Source organism: Paroedura picta, chromosome 2 (assembly GCF_049243985.1).
Source record: "Paroedura picta isolate Pp20150507F chromosome 2, Ppicta_v3.0, whole genome shotgun sequence".
NCBI lineage: Eukaryota > Metazoa > Chordata > Lepidosauria > Squamata > Gekkonidae > Paroedura > Paroedura picta.
In genome coordinates, this window is record NC_135370.1 from 80,824,478 (window position 1) to 80,843,632 (window position 19,155).

At 43.9% G+C, this 19,155-nt stretch overlaps 1 protein-coding gene across 1 annotated transcript in view; it reads left to right on the forward strand.

Annotated features, from left to right (window-relative positions):
- The first annotated feature begins 7,578 nt into the window (after positions 1–7,578).
- The window catches only part of LOC143828739 (acyl-CoA (8-3)-desaturase-like), a 39,701-nt gene continuing 28,124 nt past the window's right edge, over positions 7,579–19,155 (forward strand). The window contains exons 1-2 of the mRNA XM_077318991.1: positions 7,579–7,800; positions 18,334–18,444. Of these exons, the coding sequence (XP_077175106.1) occupies positions 7,579–7,800; positions 18,334–18,444 (333 nt within the window). The remainder of the gene's footprint in view (positions 7,801–18,333; positions 18,445–19,155) is intronic.

Genomic DNA, 19,155 nt, shown 5'->3' on the forward strand with positions numbered 1-19,155 from the left:
ATTTTTCATATCATATTTTCTCTGAGACCATGTCTTGTTGTGGTTATTTAGCATTAGCTTATCTAGTTTTTTTTCCAGATTTGCCTAGGTATTTAATTTTGTTGGGATTAAATATATCAGCTGTATCCAGTTTGCAAAGATGTTGCCACAGTCCATCCGTTGAAGCATATGGTATAGTCCCATCTGATGTTGTCAAAGGCTTTTTCTGTGTCGAGGAAGATGAGAGCTGCTTCTTTATTATTAGCTATTATTAGGCTCATAGCATTAAAACAAAGCAGATGTTGTCTCTCATGTATCTTCTTGGCTTAAAGCCTGTTTGATCCTCCTAAATCACATCCTTGAGTCTTTCAACTAATATCTTAGTGAAGATCTTATAGTCAGTGTTTAGCAATGAGATGGATCTGTATGACTGTGGATACCGCATGTCTAGACCTTCTTTTGGGAGCAGAGTAATGAAAACATATTCCCAGGTGCTGAGGAAGGATCTACTTTTCTGGCCAATCATTTCATTCATTATTCTCTGTAATGATGGTATTACTACATGTATCATTTTTTTATATCGCTGAAAGACCATCTGGGACAGGCACTTTCCCCCTTTTAAAAGATGCTATTGCTTCTGTGATTTCTTGAGTGTGATCCCCTGATTTAATACTTTTTGATGTTCAACTTTTTCAGAGGGTTGTTATGAAAAAAATTGTCTAAATCCTCAACTTCTGAATTTGAGGAGTCATAGAGGTTTTTTGAAGAAGGCTATAAAGCATTGTTTGTATTTTTTTCTTTGTTATAATATCCTTTGTCCCCAAATCTGATTAAGGGGGTAGTTTTTTCCCCACACTCTTTACTTAGTCTTGATGCTAACCACCTCTTGGCTTGTCTACCTGCTCAAAGTTTTGCTGACGTAAAACTTGCAGCTTCTTCCTCATTTCCTCTTTGCCTTTTGAGTTTTTTTTTTATTGATTTCAGTATAGCTTTGGAAGGATTGGTCTGATTATTAATTTCTAGTAACTTAAGTTGACTCAGGATCCACTGTAGTTTAAGTTAATTAGTCTGCCCCTAATGAAGCACTGAAGTCTTCTATTATTATTACCTCATTGTCTATTAGACTTACATAGTGTTGGAAAAGTGTAGTAAAAAAAGGAGTTTTTCCTAGCATTGGGTGCGTAAATATTTACTAGTGTCAGGTTTTTTTTCCAGTTGGTAGTGCTAACTTTAGGAAGATAAAATGGCCTTGTGAATTGTGCATCAGGAGATCTGCTGTGATGTTCAGATTAGATATATATACTGCTACTCCTTTTTTATTTTCTTTCTATAATGATACAAAGTGAACTAAAATGGACAGGAATGGGTGAATTTAATTCAGATGACCATCAGGTATACTACTGTGGACAAGAATCGCGCAGAAGAAATCAACCTTCATAATCAATAAGAGAATAGTAAAAGCAGTCTTGGGATACAATCCCCAAAATGACAGAATGATCTCAGTTTGAATCCAAGGCAAACCATTCAACATCACAGTAATCCAGGTCTTTGCTCCAACCACTGCTGCTGAAGAGGATGAAGTTGATCATTTCTATGAAGCTCTACAATAACTTCTAGAAGCAACGCCAAAAAATGATGTGCTTATCATCATGGGGAATTGGAATGCTAAATTAGGAAGCCACAAGATTACTGGGATAACAGGCAAGGTTGGCCTTGGAGTACAAAATGAAGCAGGGCACAGGCTGGTAGAATTTTGTCAAGAGAATACAATGGTCATAGAAAACACTCATTTCCAACAACCCAAGAGACAACTCTACACATAGACATCACCAGACGGTCAACACAGAAATCAAATTGACTATGTGCTTTGCAGCCAAAGATGGAGAAGTTCTATACAGTCAGTAAAAACAAGACCATGAGCTGATTGTGGTTCAGATCATCAGCTTCTTGTTCCAAAATTTAGGCTTAAATTGAAGAAAGTAGGGAAAAGCACTAGGCCACTCAGGTATTAATTAAATCATATCCCCGACGAATATACAGTAGAGGCGACAAATAGATTTAAGGAATTAGATCTGATAGACGGAGTGCCTGAAGAACTATGGACGGAGGTTCGCAACATTGTACAAGAGGTAGCAACTAAAGCCATCCCAAAGAAAAAGAAATGCAAGAAATCAAAATGGATGTCTGAGGAAGCTTTACAAATAGCTAAGGAGAGAAGCAAAGTGAAAGGCAAGGGAGTAAGAGAAAGATACACCCAACTGAATGCAGAATTCCAGAGAAAAGCTAGAAGAGATAAGAATGCCTTCTTAAATGAACAGTGCAAACAAATAGAAGAAAACAATAGAATGGGGAGGACCAGAGATCTTTTCAAGAAAACTGGAGATATGAAGAGAACGTTTCATGCAAAGATGGGTATGATAAGGGACCAAAATGGTAGGGACTTCACAGAAGCAGAAGAGATTTTAAAAAGGTGGCAAAATTATACAGAAGAACTATACAAGAGCGAGCTTAACATCCCTGATGACCACAGTGGGGTAGTTACTGACCTGGAGCCAGACATCCTGGAATGTGAAGTCAAATGGGCCTTAGGAAGTCTGAGCAACAATAAAGCTAGTGGTGGTGACAGCATTCCAGTTGAACTATTCAAAATCTTAAAAGACAATGCAGTAAAAGTGCTACACTCAGTATGTCAGAAAATCTGGAAAACTCAACAATGGCCACAGGATTGGAAAAGGTCAGTTTACATTCCAATCCCAAAGAAGGGCAATGCCAAAGAATGTTCAAACTACCATTGCACTCATTTCTCATGCTAGCAAAGTTATGCTCAAAATCCTACAAGCTAGGCTCCAGCAATATGTGGAACGAGAACTTCCAGAAGTACAGGCAGGATTTTTAAGAGGCAGAGGAACTAGAGATCAAATTGCCAACATACGCTGGATCATGGAGAAAGCTAGGGAGTTCCAGAAGAACATCTACTTCTGCTTCATTGACTATGCTAAACCCTTTGATTGTGTGGGGCACAACAAATTGTGGCAAGTTCTTAAAGAGGTGGGAATACCAGAGCATCTTATATGTCTCTTGAGAAACTTATATGCAGGTCAAGAAGCAACAGTGAGAACTGAACATGGAATCACTGATTGGTTCAAAATTGAAAAAGGGGTTCGGCAAGGCTGTATACTGTCGCCTTGCCTATTTAACTTGTATGCGGAGCACATCATGAGAAAGGCGGGATTAGAGGAGTCACAAATTGGGATCAAGATTGCAGGGAGAAATATCAACAACCTCAGATATGCAGATGATACCACTCTAATGGCAGAAAGTGAAGAGGAACTAAAGAGCCTGTTGATGCGGGTGAAGGAGGAGAGTGCAAAAGTTGGCTTGAAACTCAACATCAAGAAAAGATCATGGCATCTGGCCCTCTCCATTCCTGGCAAATTGATGGGGAAGAAATGAAGATAGTGACAGATTTTATTTTCCTGGGCTCCAAGATCACTGCAGATGGGGACTGCAGCAAAGAAATTAAAAGATGCTTGCTCCTGGGGAGGAACGCTATGGCAAATCTAGACAGCATTCTAAAAAGCAGAGACATCACTCTGCCAACAAAAGTGCGTTTACTCAAGGCTATGGTATTCCCAGTTGCAATGTATGGCTGCAATAGTTGGACCATAAGGAAGGCCGAGCATCAAAGAATTGAGGCTTTTGAACTCTGGTGCTGGAGAAGACTCTTGCGAGTCCCTTGGACTGCAAGGCGAACAAACCGGTCAGTCCTAGAGGAGATCAGCCCTGACTGCTCCTTAGAAGGCCAGATCCTGAAGATGAAACTCAAATACTTTGGCCACCTCATGAGAAGGAAGGACTCCATGGAGAAGAGCCTAATGCTGGGAGTGATCGAGGGCAAATGAAGAAGGGGACGACAGAGAATGAGGTGGCTGGATGGAGTCACTGAAGCAGTAGGTGCAAACTTAAATGGACTCTGGGGAATGGTAGAGGACAGGAAGGCCTGGAGGATCATTGTCCATGGGGTCGTGATGGGTCAGACACGACTTCGCACCTAACAACAACAATCCAAAAATGAGAAAGGTATGATGTTGAAGATTAAGTAAGAACATGCAAAACTAGTTAGAATCACCCAAGACATTGAAGATGTAACCACTCATCATTGGTGGGATATTTTCTCCGGATGGAGCCCCACCATGACAAATATTTTAAATTTGGTTTGGCACCCAGTTGTTGTGTTTTTAATTGCTATCTTTATCTTATTGATTTTGACTTGTGTTCTGTATGTTAAAGTTAGATGATTGTATATAAAATTACAAGCCCTTTTTTGGAAGGGATCTAACAAGATTTGAGGAAAAGATGCAGCATGTCAAGGGGTGGAGTGTATGGGCAGTGATGAGCAAGATATTGTGACGAGGAGTTAGTGACAGGCCTTGTCTTTCCTCACATCACACATATATTCCTTTCATTGCCTTAAAAATGGATTGTGTTTTGCTTCTTTTACTGAATCCTACTGATACATAAGTACATTGCTCTCAAAAAATAGTTTATTATTATTATTATTATTATTATTATTATTATTATTATTATACTAGTAAAAAAAGCCCATTGTATAAAGAAGACAATGGGCTCTAGCACAGTGGTCCCCAACCTGCGGGCCGCGGCTCCCTCTCCCCGCTGCCCCCCCGCAGTAAAAAACTTCCCAGGCCGCAAGTTTGCGGCCCGGGAAGCTTCTTACTGCGGGAGGCGGGGAGAGGGAATCAGGGCCTGGCCGCGCCCGTGCAGGCCGCGCCCGCGCGGCCCGATCCGCGGGCGTGGCTCGCGGGTGCGGCCCGATCCGCGGGCGTGGCTCGCGGGTGCGGCCCGATCCGCGGGCGTGGCTCGCGGGCGCGGCCCGATCCGCGGGCGTGGCCCGCGGGCGCGGCTCGATCCGCGGGCGCGGCCCGCGGGCGCGGCCCGTGGCGCAGGCGAGGGACTGAAGCTACCTGTAAGAGGAGGCTGGCGGCGCCTCCGCAGCTCTTCACGGGTGCTCCTCGGCGGCTGTGCTCCTCGGCGGCTTTTTGGCTGTTTTTTTTTCTCTCCGTGGCTACTCAGAGGTTTCTTTTGTGCTGCAAGCAGGAGGGCAAGGAGGGCCCGGCAGGCGTGCTGTGCGCACGCGTTGGAGGAGGGGCGCTCCTCGGCGGCCTCTGTTGCGGCTCGTAGGGGCTTTTTGGCTGTTTTTTTTTTTCTCTCCGTGGCTACTCAGAGGTTTCTTTTCTTCTTCAGCCAGGAGGGCAGGGAGGCCCCGGAAGGTAAGCTGTGCACACGGGTCGGAGGAGGGGCGCTCCTCGGCGGCTTCTGTCGCAGCTCGTAGGGGCTTTTTGGCTGGTTTTCTTTTTTCTTTCAGTTGCTCTTCGTAGGTTTGTGTTGCTTTCAGTTGCTCTTCGTAGGTTCGTAGGTCTTCAGTTGCTCTTCGTAGGTTGTGTTGTAGCTGCGCGCGGCTGCCGTGGGCTCCCTTGCGGGCGGCAACAAAAAAGCAACTGCGAGCCGCGCTGCGCACGGCTCGCAGTTGCTCGGGGCTGGGAATCGGAGGGAGCAATCGGCAGGCGCTGCGCGCCTGCCGATTGCTCCCTCCGATTGTCTGTCCAGAGGAAGGGTCCAATCCGGACCCTTCCTCATCACGGACACATCCCGCCTCAGAACGCCTTACCGTTTTATTTAGTCCGTGGCGCCCGTGGCGCCACGGGCGGTGTTAAGATTTATAGCCCGCCACTCCCTTGCGGCTTATTCAAATTCCTTAGTCATTGGGAAAGATTTAAGGAGGATCCTGAGTTGGATGGGATTCACCTGCTCTTATCTCTACAGATGCAACAGGGCCCAGGTACTATGCATTCCTGGAATGAGGAGTTGAGAGGCAGGTGTAATCCATCAGCCTTATTTACCTCTTAAGTTCAAGCATAAAAAGTGAGGTATCACTGCAACATAATGGGCTTCGTTGTAGGCTAGCTGAGTGCTACATATCTTTGGGCTTTGGGTCCATATCTTTACTACAATATTGGGGGCCCCAGTAGTTGATTAGAGATATCCTTGCTTAGTATGTATAAATGCTATATTGAAACATCTATATCACAACTGCCTGCTAACAATATTTAATAAAATATAGCAATTTTTCCTATTCACTGGCGTGCTTACTGTTTCCAAATCCTAACAAAAAGAACCATTGCCAAGTTAGGTGGCAAAACAGCCTCAAGAGTCCAAGTGTGGGTACGAGCTTTTGCCATGGAGCCAGCCCTCAGGAAGACCACAGAACAGGTCTGCATCCTAGCACCCATGGTATTCTTGGGTACAATTGGCTTTGCTTCTAGTTAATTAAATAAACCAATACATCAAAAGAACCCTGAGATGTAGGTTATTAAAAGCAATAGTGTTTTGGAAAGATTCCAGATTAAAGTTGTGTTATGACAGTTTCAACATGAGGCTTCAAAATGTGTTTAACACTATTACCAAGTGGTGGTAATCTCACTAATCACTTTTCAGTTGCAATAAAGGACATGCTATAGATAAGCCTTTCTCAACTTTGTTAGCCTGGATAAACATCTGAAACATTCCTCAGCTTTCAAGATACCCCAGAAATAGTGTAATAATGCAGAATATTGTTGGAATGCATAGATGTGTAGATGCCATCCTGGGGTCCCTCCCCTTCCCACCCCCTGCAGGCCCATTATTGTAGATGGGAGGTTGATGACCATATATGGTCATATCACCTGATAAATGTTTAACAAATTTAAAAATATGTATTTAAAATTAATTAACGCCCACCCATTCAAGAGCCAGTTTGGTGTAGTGGTTAGGAGTGCGGACTTCTAATCTGGCATGCCAGGTTCGATTCTGCGCTCCCCCACATGCAACCAGCTGGGTGACCTTGGGCTCGCCACGGCACTGATAAAACTGTTCTGACCGGGCAGTGATATCAGGGCTCTCTCAGCCTCACCCACCCCACAGGGTGTCTGTTATGGGGAGAGGAATGGGAAGGCGACTGTAAGCCGCTTTGAGACTCCTTCGGGTAGGGAAAACCAGCATATAAGAACCAACTCTTCTTCTTCTTCTTCTTCTTCTTCTTCTTCTTCTTCTTCTTCTTCTTCTTCTTCTTCTTCTTCTTCTTCTTCAAGAAAGCCTTCCAGAGCCATCAAGGAACCCCAAGGATAGGACACAGACCCTTGAAATACCCTTATTTGTATAAGAACTTTTAACATTCCATGGATATGCAAGGGACCTCCACTTGAATATAGAAGTTGGTTTCCCAACCTGGTGATTGAAAAATGATATAAAAACAGTTGTGCATTTAATAGCATAATGATACCCAATTTAAAATGTGACTGCCTAAATTTTGTTAACAAAAAATATGTGTAACTGATAGTGTGGAAATGAAGCAGATATGGAAAGCAGGGAAAGGAGCCAGCTGCCTGACGTAACAGTTGCCTGACACAACAGGATGATATGAACCATTAGGGTGGCTGCAACAGAACCATATAAAACTGCAGAATGGGAACATGTTGCTCCGTTCTTCTTTCAGATCGAGTGGCAGCACAGGTCTTGATTGTAAGATTCAGTACTAGCTTTAGAATGCCTCTACAGTCAGCTAGTAACCTGAAAAGGCCAGTACCTGGTTCCAGCGTCTCACAGCTTTTCACTTGGAAAGAGATCGGACTGCGCTCTGGTCAGAAGAACTCCAGACAAGAGAAGTGGCTGGTCATCAACCGGAAAGTTTACGATATCAGCCAGTTTCATTGGCAACACCCAGGGGGCACTCGTGTCATCAGCCATTATGCAGGACAGGATGCCACGGTAGGATTTTATTATAGAGTCTAGGGCAGAGTCTGCACTTACTTTTTTTATTCCATTGTCAATCCTGTTGAATTCAGATCACTTTGAACTCGGGTCTTCCTCTCCCCCCCCCCCTCCCCATTGAAACAGGAAAGTCTTCTGCACATGGTTAGGGAGGCTCAGAAGGTGGGGGGGGGAGGCAAATGGAGATTCTTTCTTTGTTTTCTTGAAAGGGGGAGAGGATCCAAGAAGTCAGAGGAGGGAGGAAAAAAATCCTTTCTTTTCTTGAAGGGGGGGGGAACGAAGAAGGCACAAAAAAAAATCCAAGGCTGACAGAAGTTGAGAGAAATTAGGGGCTTCTCCTTTGAGGCAGGCTTGTCACATGACCACCTGTAGCCAATCATGGGTCCTCTACCAATGAGGAGAGCCCAGTTCAAAACAATGCGATTTTCTGAATATATTCAGGATTAGCAGCAGTCTGAGATATCCCACAATAAAGGTAGGGTCACTCTGGATCAATCCTTCTTGCTGCAGAAGGAAAATTTAAATTGCCCCAAATCCAAACGGAAATCGCATTCTGTGTAGAGGGCAGGGACTGAATCGATCTGGGGTTGGAATAAAAGCTCCGTGCAGTTTACACCTAGGGCAGTTGGGTTGTGGCAGACAATATGCTTTGTAGTCATAATTCCCCAGGCTTAATCTTGGCATCTCTGAATATTCTCTGGTAACTGGGCTGGGAAATATTTGTGCCTAAAATCCTGAAGAACCATAACCAATCTAAACAGGCAAGATTAAATAAACCGGTATTCTGATTCAGTAAAAAGCAATGTGTGGTCATAGGGCTGAATTCTACATTTGAACAAGTGGAAGGTGATAGTGCAAGGGGTTATGCCCCACATCCCCCACCAGAAACCCCTCATATGCCCTGAAAATTCTATTCTGAACAGGGGAGCTCCATAAAATGCTACGAGGCTTAGGGGCTAACTCCCCTGGTTTCTGGAAGAAGGAGTAGGATGGAGAAAATCATCTTGTGTAAGCTTCTCATCTTTGTAAAACCATAGGATCTGACCCTATGTGTCCACTTAGAGATTTACTATAGCAGTGGTCCCCAACCTTTTGATCACTGGGGACCGGTCAACGTGTAACAATTTTACTGAGGCCCGGGGGGGGTAGTCTTTTGCCGATGGATGTCGCCACTGCCTGAGCTCCTGCTCCACTTGCTTTCCCGCTGGCGCCCCTGACTTCCCGTCGCCAACTGGGGGGCGCTGTCAGCAGCAGCTGCGCAGTGCGACGCCAAGGGGGAGCCCCAGCCATGGTGGCCGCTGGAGAGCACCAAAGGTGAGCTGGCGGCAGAGTGGCAGGGCAGCCCTCAAGGCAGCAGCCAGGGAGGAGGACGAGGAGGAGCCGCGGACCGGTACCAACTGATCCACGGACCGGGACCGGTCCTCGGACCGGGGGTTGGGGACCACTGTACTATAGCATAGCTTCATTTATTTGGTAAACCTGTGTTTGGGCTATAATTATATGATGCTATTGTCTGGCCCTGCTCAAGCTCACGGGTGGGAGCCAAACTCTCCAGGGGACCCCCAACCCCCAGCCAGAGCTCACCTGGATCAACGGCGATGACAGGGACCCAGAGGGGATGTGACCCACCACCTCCAAAGCAGCCGAAGTCGCCACCAATAGGACTGCCATTTTGCTAGACTGCCACTCTGCTTGCCAGCAACACCCAGCTGCTGTGATGGCAGCCCACATTGTCACCTTAGCTCATGGTGGCCACCTGGGGCCCAAGCCATAGCTGCTGCTCTCAGGACAGGCTGAGCCCAGGGAAGTCACGGGCAGCCCAGAGGATAGTCATCCTGGGAGGGGCCTCCTTCCTTCCTTCCTTCCTTCCTTCCTTCCTTCCTTCCTTCCTTCCTTCCTTCCTTCCTTCCTTCCTTCCTTCCTTCCTTCCTTCCTTCCTGCCTGCCTGCCTGCCTGCCTGCCTGCCTGCCTGCCTGCCTGCCTGCCTGCCTTTCTCTCTGTCTGTCTGTCTGTCTTCCTGTCATTCTTTCTGTATGTCTGTCTCCCCACTCCACTACCCTGCTAGCACCCACTGCATTCCTGATTGCAGTAGGCTTTTTTACTAGTGAAAGAATAAAATAATACAACCCCATAAAAAAGGAACAACAATAATCCTTGATGGCGGGAAAACTAATCTAAAACCCTCACCCTACCCTGGTTGATCCCCAATAGTCACCATCATTCTTGGGAAAAGAATACATGCCCAGTTGATGAAGGCAATGCCTCTACAGGCTGCTACAGGGGCCTGTATAGGGATGGACCCAATCTTCGTGGCCTAGGGTGGACCAAATAACTGGCAGAAAAGTTCCATCTTGCAGGCCCTGCAGAAAGTTAACAGCTCTGTCAGGGCCCTCAGGTCTTCCCGGAGCTCATTCCACCAGGTCAGGGACAGGACTGAAAAAGCCCTGGCCATGGTTGTGGCCAGTCAAGCCTCCCAGGGTCCAGGGACCACCAGCAAATCCATACACGCAGACTGAAGTACAGCCATAAACTGCACTCCATCCAGAGAGGGGAGGCATGCTTACTGATCTTGCCCCCTTCTACCCAGCCACAGGACCTCCATCTTGAAGGGGTTGAATTTGAGATGACTCTGCCTGAGCCATCCAGACACTGCTTCCAAACAACTGGCAGATGTTTCTGGGGGAAGTAAGGCTGGTCATCAAACAGGAGATAGAGCTGGGTGTCATTAGCATATTGATGACAGTCCAGCCCAAAGCCCCGGACCCACTGTGCCAGAGGGTAAATATAGATGTTTAAAAGTGTAGGGAGAGTATTGCTCCCTTTGGCACCCCCAAGGGGAGTGCAAAAGGGCCAGACAACTGTTCCCCACTACCACTTTCTGTGTCTAGTCCTGAAGGAAGGAGACCAGCCACTGTAAGGCTGTCCCCCAATCCCTGGCCCGGCGAGAATAGCCAAACCACTTCAATCCAACTGATATGGGTCAAAGTCCAAAGATTTCTCCAAGATTTCTCCAAGAAAGCTCCTCATTCCTCTGGCCAGACTTCAACTGCAGCTCCCTGTCTTTTCAGCTCACCTGAGCCAATTAATCAATGCCAGCTATGTGCTGGAAGAGAGCTCCAGTTTAAAGGGCACCACGTCATGTTAGCAAGACAGTTGCTGACTGCAGAAGACTGTGAGGCATCACAGAGTGAGGATTAAGTGGCTGCTGACATATACTAATTTTGAGGCTGGGAGGGTGATGTATGTTTCTTTAAGAAGATCACTCTCATAAAACTCCTGTGATGCATTTAAGCAACTTTGTTCTCTGGTGAATTGTTCTTCCTTTGTTTTCACCTCTTGTATGTTGCTGCTCCTGCTTTCGTTTACTTATCTTGCAAATAAACGTGCCTGTGTCCAAAAAGACAATCTGGATGTTGTTTCACGGGTCAGCAGAGACATTACATGGTGTCAGAAGTATGTATTTTTTTCAACCCCCATGTCCACTTGTTTTGCAAGGTAATTTGGCTGAGAACTGGAAACGCTGGGAGCAAACTTTTCAAATATATTTGACTACAGCTGAAACTGATAATGTATCAAACAAGTGGCAAGTGGCTATTTTGTCAAATTGTGTGGGCGATGAAGCTTTGTTAATTTATAATACGTTTATTTTTTCTGGTGGAGATCCAGAGAATGTAGAAGAAGTCCTTGAAGAGTTTAAGAAATATTGCATTCCATATTTGAATGTTATTCTTTCTGGAATCATATGTGGAGACAAGGAGAGACTGTGGAGCTGAGTTTAACTAGAAGCTAGTCATTGTGAATTTGGGTTTGCTTTTAATGAGATGGTTAGATATAAAATTGTTTTCAGTGCAATGGAGAAACTGAAAGAGAGGCTGTTAAGGGAACCCAATCTCACTCTCAAGAAAGCGAGATATGCCAGATGGCTGAAGCAACAGCAAGTCAATTGCAAACTATGGAACATGTTTCTAAACAACTTCATGAAGTGACTGTGATAAGAGAGGAACATGATGAGGTTCTGATGCATCTAGAAAAATACATGCTGAGTGGAGATGTGACAATGGAAAGGATAAAGAATATTTCCAGTGTGGGATGTGTTGAGATGAGAGAGATTCAGACACCCACATCTGAGTGTAAGGGAAGTCTGCCGACTTTCTGCCGAGCTCCCCCCGGAGAACAGCATCTTTTATTAACGTCACTTGCACATAACATGTATCCATGTATCTCTTTTGGCCTTCAGGCCGGTACTCAAACCCAGAAGCTTCTTGCATGTAAGCGTACAAGCAGCTATTGTTCTTTGAGCTTTCTACTTGCATTGCGATAACAGCATGTTCAGCAGTTCGCTGTTTGAAAAGCCAGGATTATGGCAGCCAACTCTGCTCGCTGGGCAGAGCTTTGGCCAGCTGTGTAAAGAGATTGCCAAGTGCCTGTAGGAGTTTTAAAAACAATAGCACCTCTTGTTTTTCCTCCATCAGAAAAGACTGTAGGCGCTCCCTGTAAGGGAGTGAGAGACAGAAGACTTAAGAACTTTAAGGAAGAGTTAGTAAAGAGAATAAGACGAGGATCTTTGGGAAGATTAAAAGAGATCTGTCCCACAAAATCTGCCAAAGCGCATTGTAGAAGAAAAGAATGCTGAAATGCTAGGGGAAAAGCATGTTTTGTCAAAGGAACAGAAATTTTTACAAGGTCTGTAGCACCACAGTTCACGACCCTGGGAGATCAGATTAGCTACCAGGTCAGGGAGCGAAGTAAGACTGCCAGAAGGAGTGTGGGGTAGGAACAACCATTCCAGAAAATACAAGCGACAGATCTTTGTGTCAGTAGTCATAAGCAATCCAACAGGAAGAGATTTTGGTGATAGAATTAGCAGTTGTAAACCTTGAAAATCTGGAGGAATTCGGTCTACAAAAGTTTGACTAAGAATTAGTGACACTTGATTAAAAGCTTTGCAAGCCTCTGGAGATGGGACAATAATATCCCCTGGGGCTTTACCCTGCATAAGCAAATGAAACAAAGGACTTAGCAGGTCTGTTGATAACAGAAAAGATGAACGCAGCCAGTTAAGCGCTCCTAAAAGCTGTTGTAGAGCAACTAAGGTTAGAGGTTTTGGCCATTGTAGAGAAGGAAGATGAGGAATAGCAGTTTGTGCTAAAAGACGTCTGCCAAGATAGAGAAATGGTTCGACACGCTGAATTTTTTCTGGGGCAATGTGAAGACCAGAAATAGATAACGTAGCAGTGAGATCTTGTAAGAGGACTAAGAAAAAGAAAGCAAAGAAGCACTCTGATAAGCAGGTTGTTGACCGCCAACTCCCCAAACAGAAGGACACCTTTCAAGTGGCCAATCAGAGGGCCAAAGTGATTGACTAATAACACTTACATCAGCCCCTGTGTCCAAAAGACCCTCTAACTCTTGGCCTTCCACCAAAAACTTGTGCTTTGGCCTACGAGCTGAAATAGGAGTAGAGAAAGCAATCATTGGGCTGTGAGGCTCACGCAAAGTAGAGGGAAAACAAATGAGATGTGCTGGACTAATGTCAGAGGGAAGAGACTGTGGCATATTAACCCACAGCTGCAGAGTAATTGGAGAGTGCGTGCCTTCAGGAAGAACTAAAGGAACAACAAAAAGACCTCTTTGATGAGCTTCAGAGCGAGGCAGGATGAGACCCTGATTGCCAGGAGGCACTAGGAACTTAGATAAAGAGGAAGTGGGTTTTCTTGAAACAAGAAATTTTTGAAAAGCTGAAATACAGGAGAGGCAAATTGCTCTGACCCATAAAGTTGATCAGAGGTGTAGACACCACCAGATGCAGCAACACGAGTAAGACATTCATTACTGCACTCACTGTCCCACACAACAAATTGTGCAGGTGTCATGAGCATTCTCATAGTCACTTTCCAATCTTCAGGAATCATGGCATTATTACGAGCAGTAGCCTCAAACATGCCTTGTACAAAAGTACTTTGAATTCCCATATCAATAATTGCTCTGCGTAGTTTATGAAGAATTTTATAAGAAAGAGGTTGATATTCGACTATATTCTGTCCTTGAGCATTTTGTCTGCCTGTCTGAATTACAGGACAGACTGCCAACATCTCATTAAGTTCAAGAATAGTTTCTGGATCTTTAGTTTGAGAAAGTTCTTTTTGAAGAGCTTCCCTAGGAGAAATGTGACGAGGAACTGGAGAAAAGGCTTCCTTATCTGGAGGCACAGGAGGAGGAGGCGGGAGAGTGGGGGAAGACGGACTAACAGGCAAAGCAGACAAGGCAGGACAGAGTTGAGGAGCAATAGGAATGCTGTCTGAATTTTCTTTTGGCAGAAGAGAGGCGGAATAAGAAACAGGACAGATACAATCAATAGCAAAACAACATTGATGCCAGGTGTGAAGAAACTGAACAGAGACATGAGGTTCTTTGTGCAAAAGTTTCCCTATTTTTCCCCAGTCTTTGATCTTAAGTGAGCCTTTTTCTGGGTACCAGGGACATTGTCTATAAATAGTCTCCAGTAATTCTTGAATATCTCGGTCAGAGGTGGACCTGCCACTTTTCTGACACAGAAACCTTAACTCTCTAACATGTTCCTTCTGAGGTTGTGTTAGATTTGAACCCATACTCACCAATGAGGGGTCGTGAAGACGACGAAGTGCACTGTGGGGCCTGTTCCAGGCGTTGATGAGTAGGTGATGGTCCCTGTTCGGGCGCCACTTGTTGGGATGAGAGAGATTCAGACACACATGCAGGTATCTGAGTGTAAGGGATGTCTGCCAACTTTCCGCCGAGCTCCTGCCAAAGAACAGCATCTTTTATTAACGTCACTTGCACATAGCATGTATAAGCTTCTTGCATGTAAGCGTACAAGCAGCTATTGTTCTTTGAGCTTTCTACTTGCATTGTGATAACAGCATGTTCAGCAGTTCACTTTAGCAATACACACACACACACTAGGCCTGCACCACAGGGATGGTGCATAAGACTCAAAGGTGTTCAGCATATGGGAAAATTTGCCACAAGTGTGGAAGAAAAAATCATTTTGCCAAACTATGTACTATAATATCAACAAGGTATAGATCAAGGACAACAAAGATATCACGTTCATAATTTGGATCTACACAGTTTATTTATATGAGTGTTGTCCTATACTGCTGGTGAACTGGATGCAATTCAAGCCCCTGGGTGGTATGTAGATATAAATATAAGAGGATATACAGTAAAGTTTAAGTTAGATACAGGGGCTGAAGCAAATATTCTGCCACTAAAAGCATATAATGACTTGCCAGTTCAGAAAGCACTAACTAAAAGTTATACAACTCTAGTGGCTTATGGTGAAAAAAAGATAAAACCTTTGGGCACCATTGCCCTTGTAGTTCGTACCATAAAACAGGAAAGAGAAATATTGTTTTATGTAACAGACAAATCAACTCTTCCATTGTTAGGTAGGGTGGCTTGTGAGACTTTGGCTTTGGTTTGTCATGTAGATGTTGTAAGTCCAGTAGAATCATTGTCACATGAACATTTGTTTACAATGTATTCTGATGTTTTTGAAGGTCTTGGGGAGTTTGAAGGTTCCCATCATATACATATTGATCCAGCAGTTCCACCAGTGATTCAAGCACGTAGAAAGATACCTTTTGCAATACTGGTCAGGCTGAAGGAGGCGTTAAGACAAATGGGAAGTGTAGGTCTGATATCTAAAGTTTATGGGCTCAAAGAGTGGGTAAATAGTTTGACCATCACAAAAAATAAAATGGGAAGTTGCGTATATGTTTAGATCCCCGCGACCTGAACAAAGCCATTTGTAAGCTATACACTATACTATCCCTACAATAGATGATGTACTGATTCAGTTTGCTGGAATGAAAGTAGATGAAATTGTAGACAGGAATTGTAGATGAAAAAGATGATTATTGGCAAGAGAAACTGGATGAACTGGCATCACACTTACATACATTTAATATTAATTAATTAATTTGTTTGTTTGTTTATGGATTTGTATACCGCCGCCACCCAACAGGTCTTGCAGCAGTTCACAATAAAACATTAAAATGTTTTAATGTTTTATACATTAAAACAATAAAACATTAAAACATTAAAACATTAAAAGCCCCATAATCCCCATTTTACAAAAATACAAACAAAATACAAACAAAAATACAAACAAAAAAATACAAACAACGATGGCATTCTAAAACTACTGACCCCACCTTGTTCAGTCAGAGACCATACCATCAATTCCGTGAGAGAGGGAGCTAGACCGATGGATCTTGGGGATTCAAGATGGAACCCGGGCTCTACCCTGGCCTCAACCATATGGCTGGCGGAAGAGCTCCGTCTTGCAGGCCCTGCGGAAAGCTGGTAATTCCTGCAGGGCCCTCAGCTCTTCCGGGAGCTCAGCCCACCAGGTTGGGGTCAGGACCAAAAAGGTCCTGGCCCAGGTTGAGGCCAGATAAACCTCCTGCGGGCATGGGACAACCAGTAAATTCATACCCACAGAGTGCAGAGCCCTGCAGGGGGCTTAAGGAACCAAGCAGTCCTGCAGGTAGGCAGGACCCAGGCCATGTATGGACTTAAAGGTTAATACCAATACCTTAAACTTCACCGGAAAACAGACTGGTAACTGATGTAGACGACAAAGTACCGGCTGAATATGGGCCCTCCAAGATGTCCTATGGAGGAGGTATATTTGGCATTGCTTGAATATTGCAATACACCTGCCACAGGCATGGTGTATTTCCCAGCTCAGATGTTGACAGGTAGAAGGCTCAGAAGTAACGCCATTGGCTGCAATTAATATGACCTTATACTCTCTCCAAGAGACAAGTATTTGCTTATATGAAGTTTGTCTGAAACACTAATAATTTGTCCCTTGACAAAGCCAGCAGGCAAAACGCGTTGGGACTTATATGAAGTATGAATTAAAAAACATCTGAAACTGAAGAGAGACGACTCTATTTGGATTTATTATTGCCATACTGGTGTCCCAGTGCATCTGTACTATTTCATATTTGTTTGTTCACTGGAACCTACCCCTCCCAGTTCATTCATTTTTGCTCTCACTATTGTGAGATCACACATTGTTTTCAAGCAATAATTTATGTCCACCAGGAGTTTTGCTTGGGTATTTTCTGGTCTGAAAAAGTCCCAAAGATGCCTTCTTGCTCTATTATACCCAGACACCCATACAGAAAAACATCCCTTGGATAGTATCTAGATACTAGAATTCTCCTAAGTGACTGTATTTGTACCTCTCTATAGTAGTATGAATTATCATAAGAAAATCCTGCTCCATAAAGAACATTGAAAATTGATATTAAATAGCCAGAAACTTAGTATTCTTGTATGTTAGCAGCATTAATGCAATAACAGTATCTGATATGCCCCTAAATGACATCACATTGACTAGTCATATTGACTAGTCATATTGACTAGTTTTCTTTCAGTGCATTTGTAAAAGTTAAGTGGAATGGAAGAAGCCCCTGTCTACCACATCAGCCCAGCTGTTAACCAAAAAGACAATCTCCTAATTAGTTGAGATAATTAGCAAAGGAGACAGAGTGAGAGGTGGGTAAGTGGGATTTTCCACCTACATAAACCTGGATTTCTTCCTATGAGAATTCTCAAAAATAACCAAACATATCTTCAACAAGTAGGATTTTATTAAAAGAAAATGAAAATAAATAAAATTGCATACACACCCTGAAACACAGAGAAGACCAACAAAGAAAACAGGGAGGAAGGGGAGAGATTTTTAGGGAAGGGTGATAATTATTGTTCTTGAAGAGGTCCATGGAAGCACCAGTCTAAGAGCAAAATGACCAGCATTTTGGGAAGTGAAAGAGTAGACCCACATACAACTGGATGGCATATTTATAGGGCAAAATGTACCCCTGGGAAGGGATGACATGCTTTCTAGAAAACAATGACTTAACAATTTAACCAGAGGTAGACAAAAGATTATGAGATTCTTGATTGTTTCAGGAGTACTGGACAGAAAGGGCAGTTGGAAGAGTGAAAAGATTTAAATATTTATTAATTGCTGTTTAATCAAAGAATAATGGGTGAGGAAGTGAGGCTGAGATGTTGGTGGGATTATGCTGAGTGACTCAAAAGTCTGGGGCAATCTATTGTTCTAAAGCAGGGGTAGTCAAACTGCAGCCCTCCAGATGTCCATGGACTACAATTCCCATGAGCCCCTGCCAACAAACACTGGCAGTGGCTCATGGGAATTGTAGTCCATAGACATCTGGAGGGCCACAGTTTGACTACCCTAAGTCTCCAGGGCAAGGAGGGGCTATTAGTCACCCAGTTGCTCTTGATATGAATTTTAAAATTGTTTCCATGGGTTAATGCCTGGCTGGCATCCATCTTGGTTCATTTTGGCCCAAGCAGAGCCCTGCACATCAAATATTGAAGTGATATTTAGAGGGATTTTTCTGTCTCTACCTGAAGACTGTCCTTCTGCTGGAAGAGGGGTCTGACTGCTAACACAATGGCCTTCTTCTCCTTTTGATAATACCATCTTTTTTATATTTCCAGGATGCCTTCACAGCTTTCCACAAGGATGAGGACCTAGTACAGAAATACTTGCGTCCACTACTAATTGGGGAACTGGCACATGATCAACCCAGCTGTGAACCCACCAAAAATGTGAGTTTTCCCCAAAGTAATTCCCCCCCCCATTTATTTTGATGTAATATGAGTACAAAAGAAATCAGTAGATGACAATTACCATAATTCTTAATACGTGCCTGTTTGTTTCTAAGAGCATGGAATACAAACTACTATGGCCAGAGTTACACTCCTATTGTTGCCAGCCAAAAGATATGTTTCCATGATATTTTGCAAATAGTCTCTTCCTATGTCCTGATAGGTTCATTTGGAGATTTCCTGCTATTTTGAGCAGACTTCCTCCCTGCTTGTCTTCAGGACTGCACAGAATGACACCCCTGAGCCGTATGGGAGGGCAGTATAAAAATCAAATAAATAATGATTGCAGACTCCTTTTTCTGTACATAGTTGTTGCTCTTTTAAATAAAACTATTTAAATCTTTAAGCATCCTGGTCCTTGACTCCTTCACATAGCTAAACTCTGCTAACAGCTAATACCCTCACAAGGGCCTAATAATTCTGCAAGTGGTAAAGCATTTGTTCTAGACAGGAAGAATAGTGGACAAAAAGTGGAACCTTTAAAAAGGTAAGAATACATGGCAAAACAGGAAGAAGAATGGCTGGAGGGACCCAGAAGATAAAGGAACAACATCTCTTGACATCTGAATTAACAGCTTCCCGAACATGGAATCAGTGAGGATAAAAAAATGTCATTGGAGTCATGAATGGATCAGTTGATCTCTCTACAAA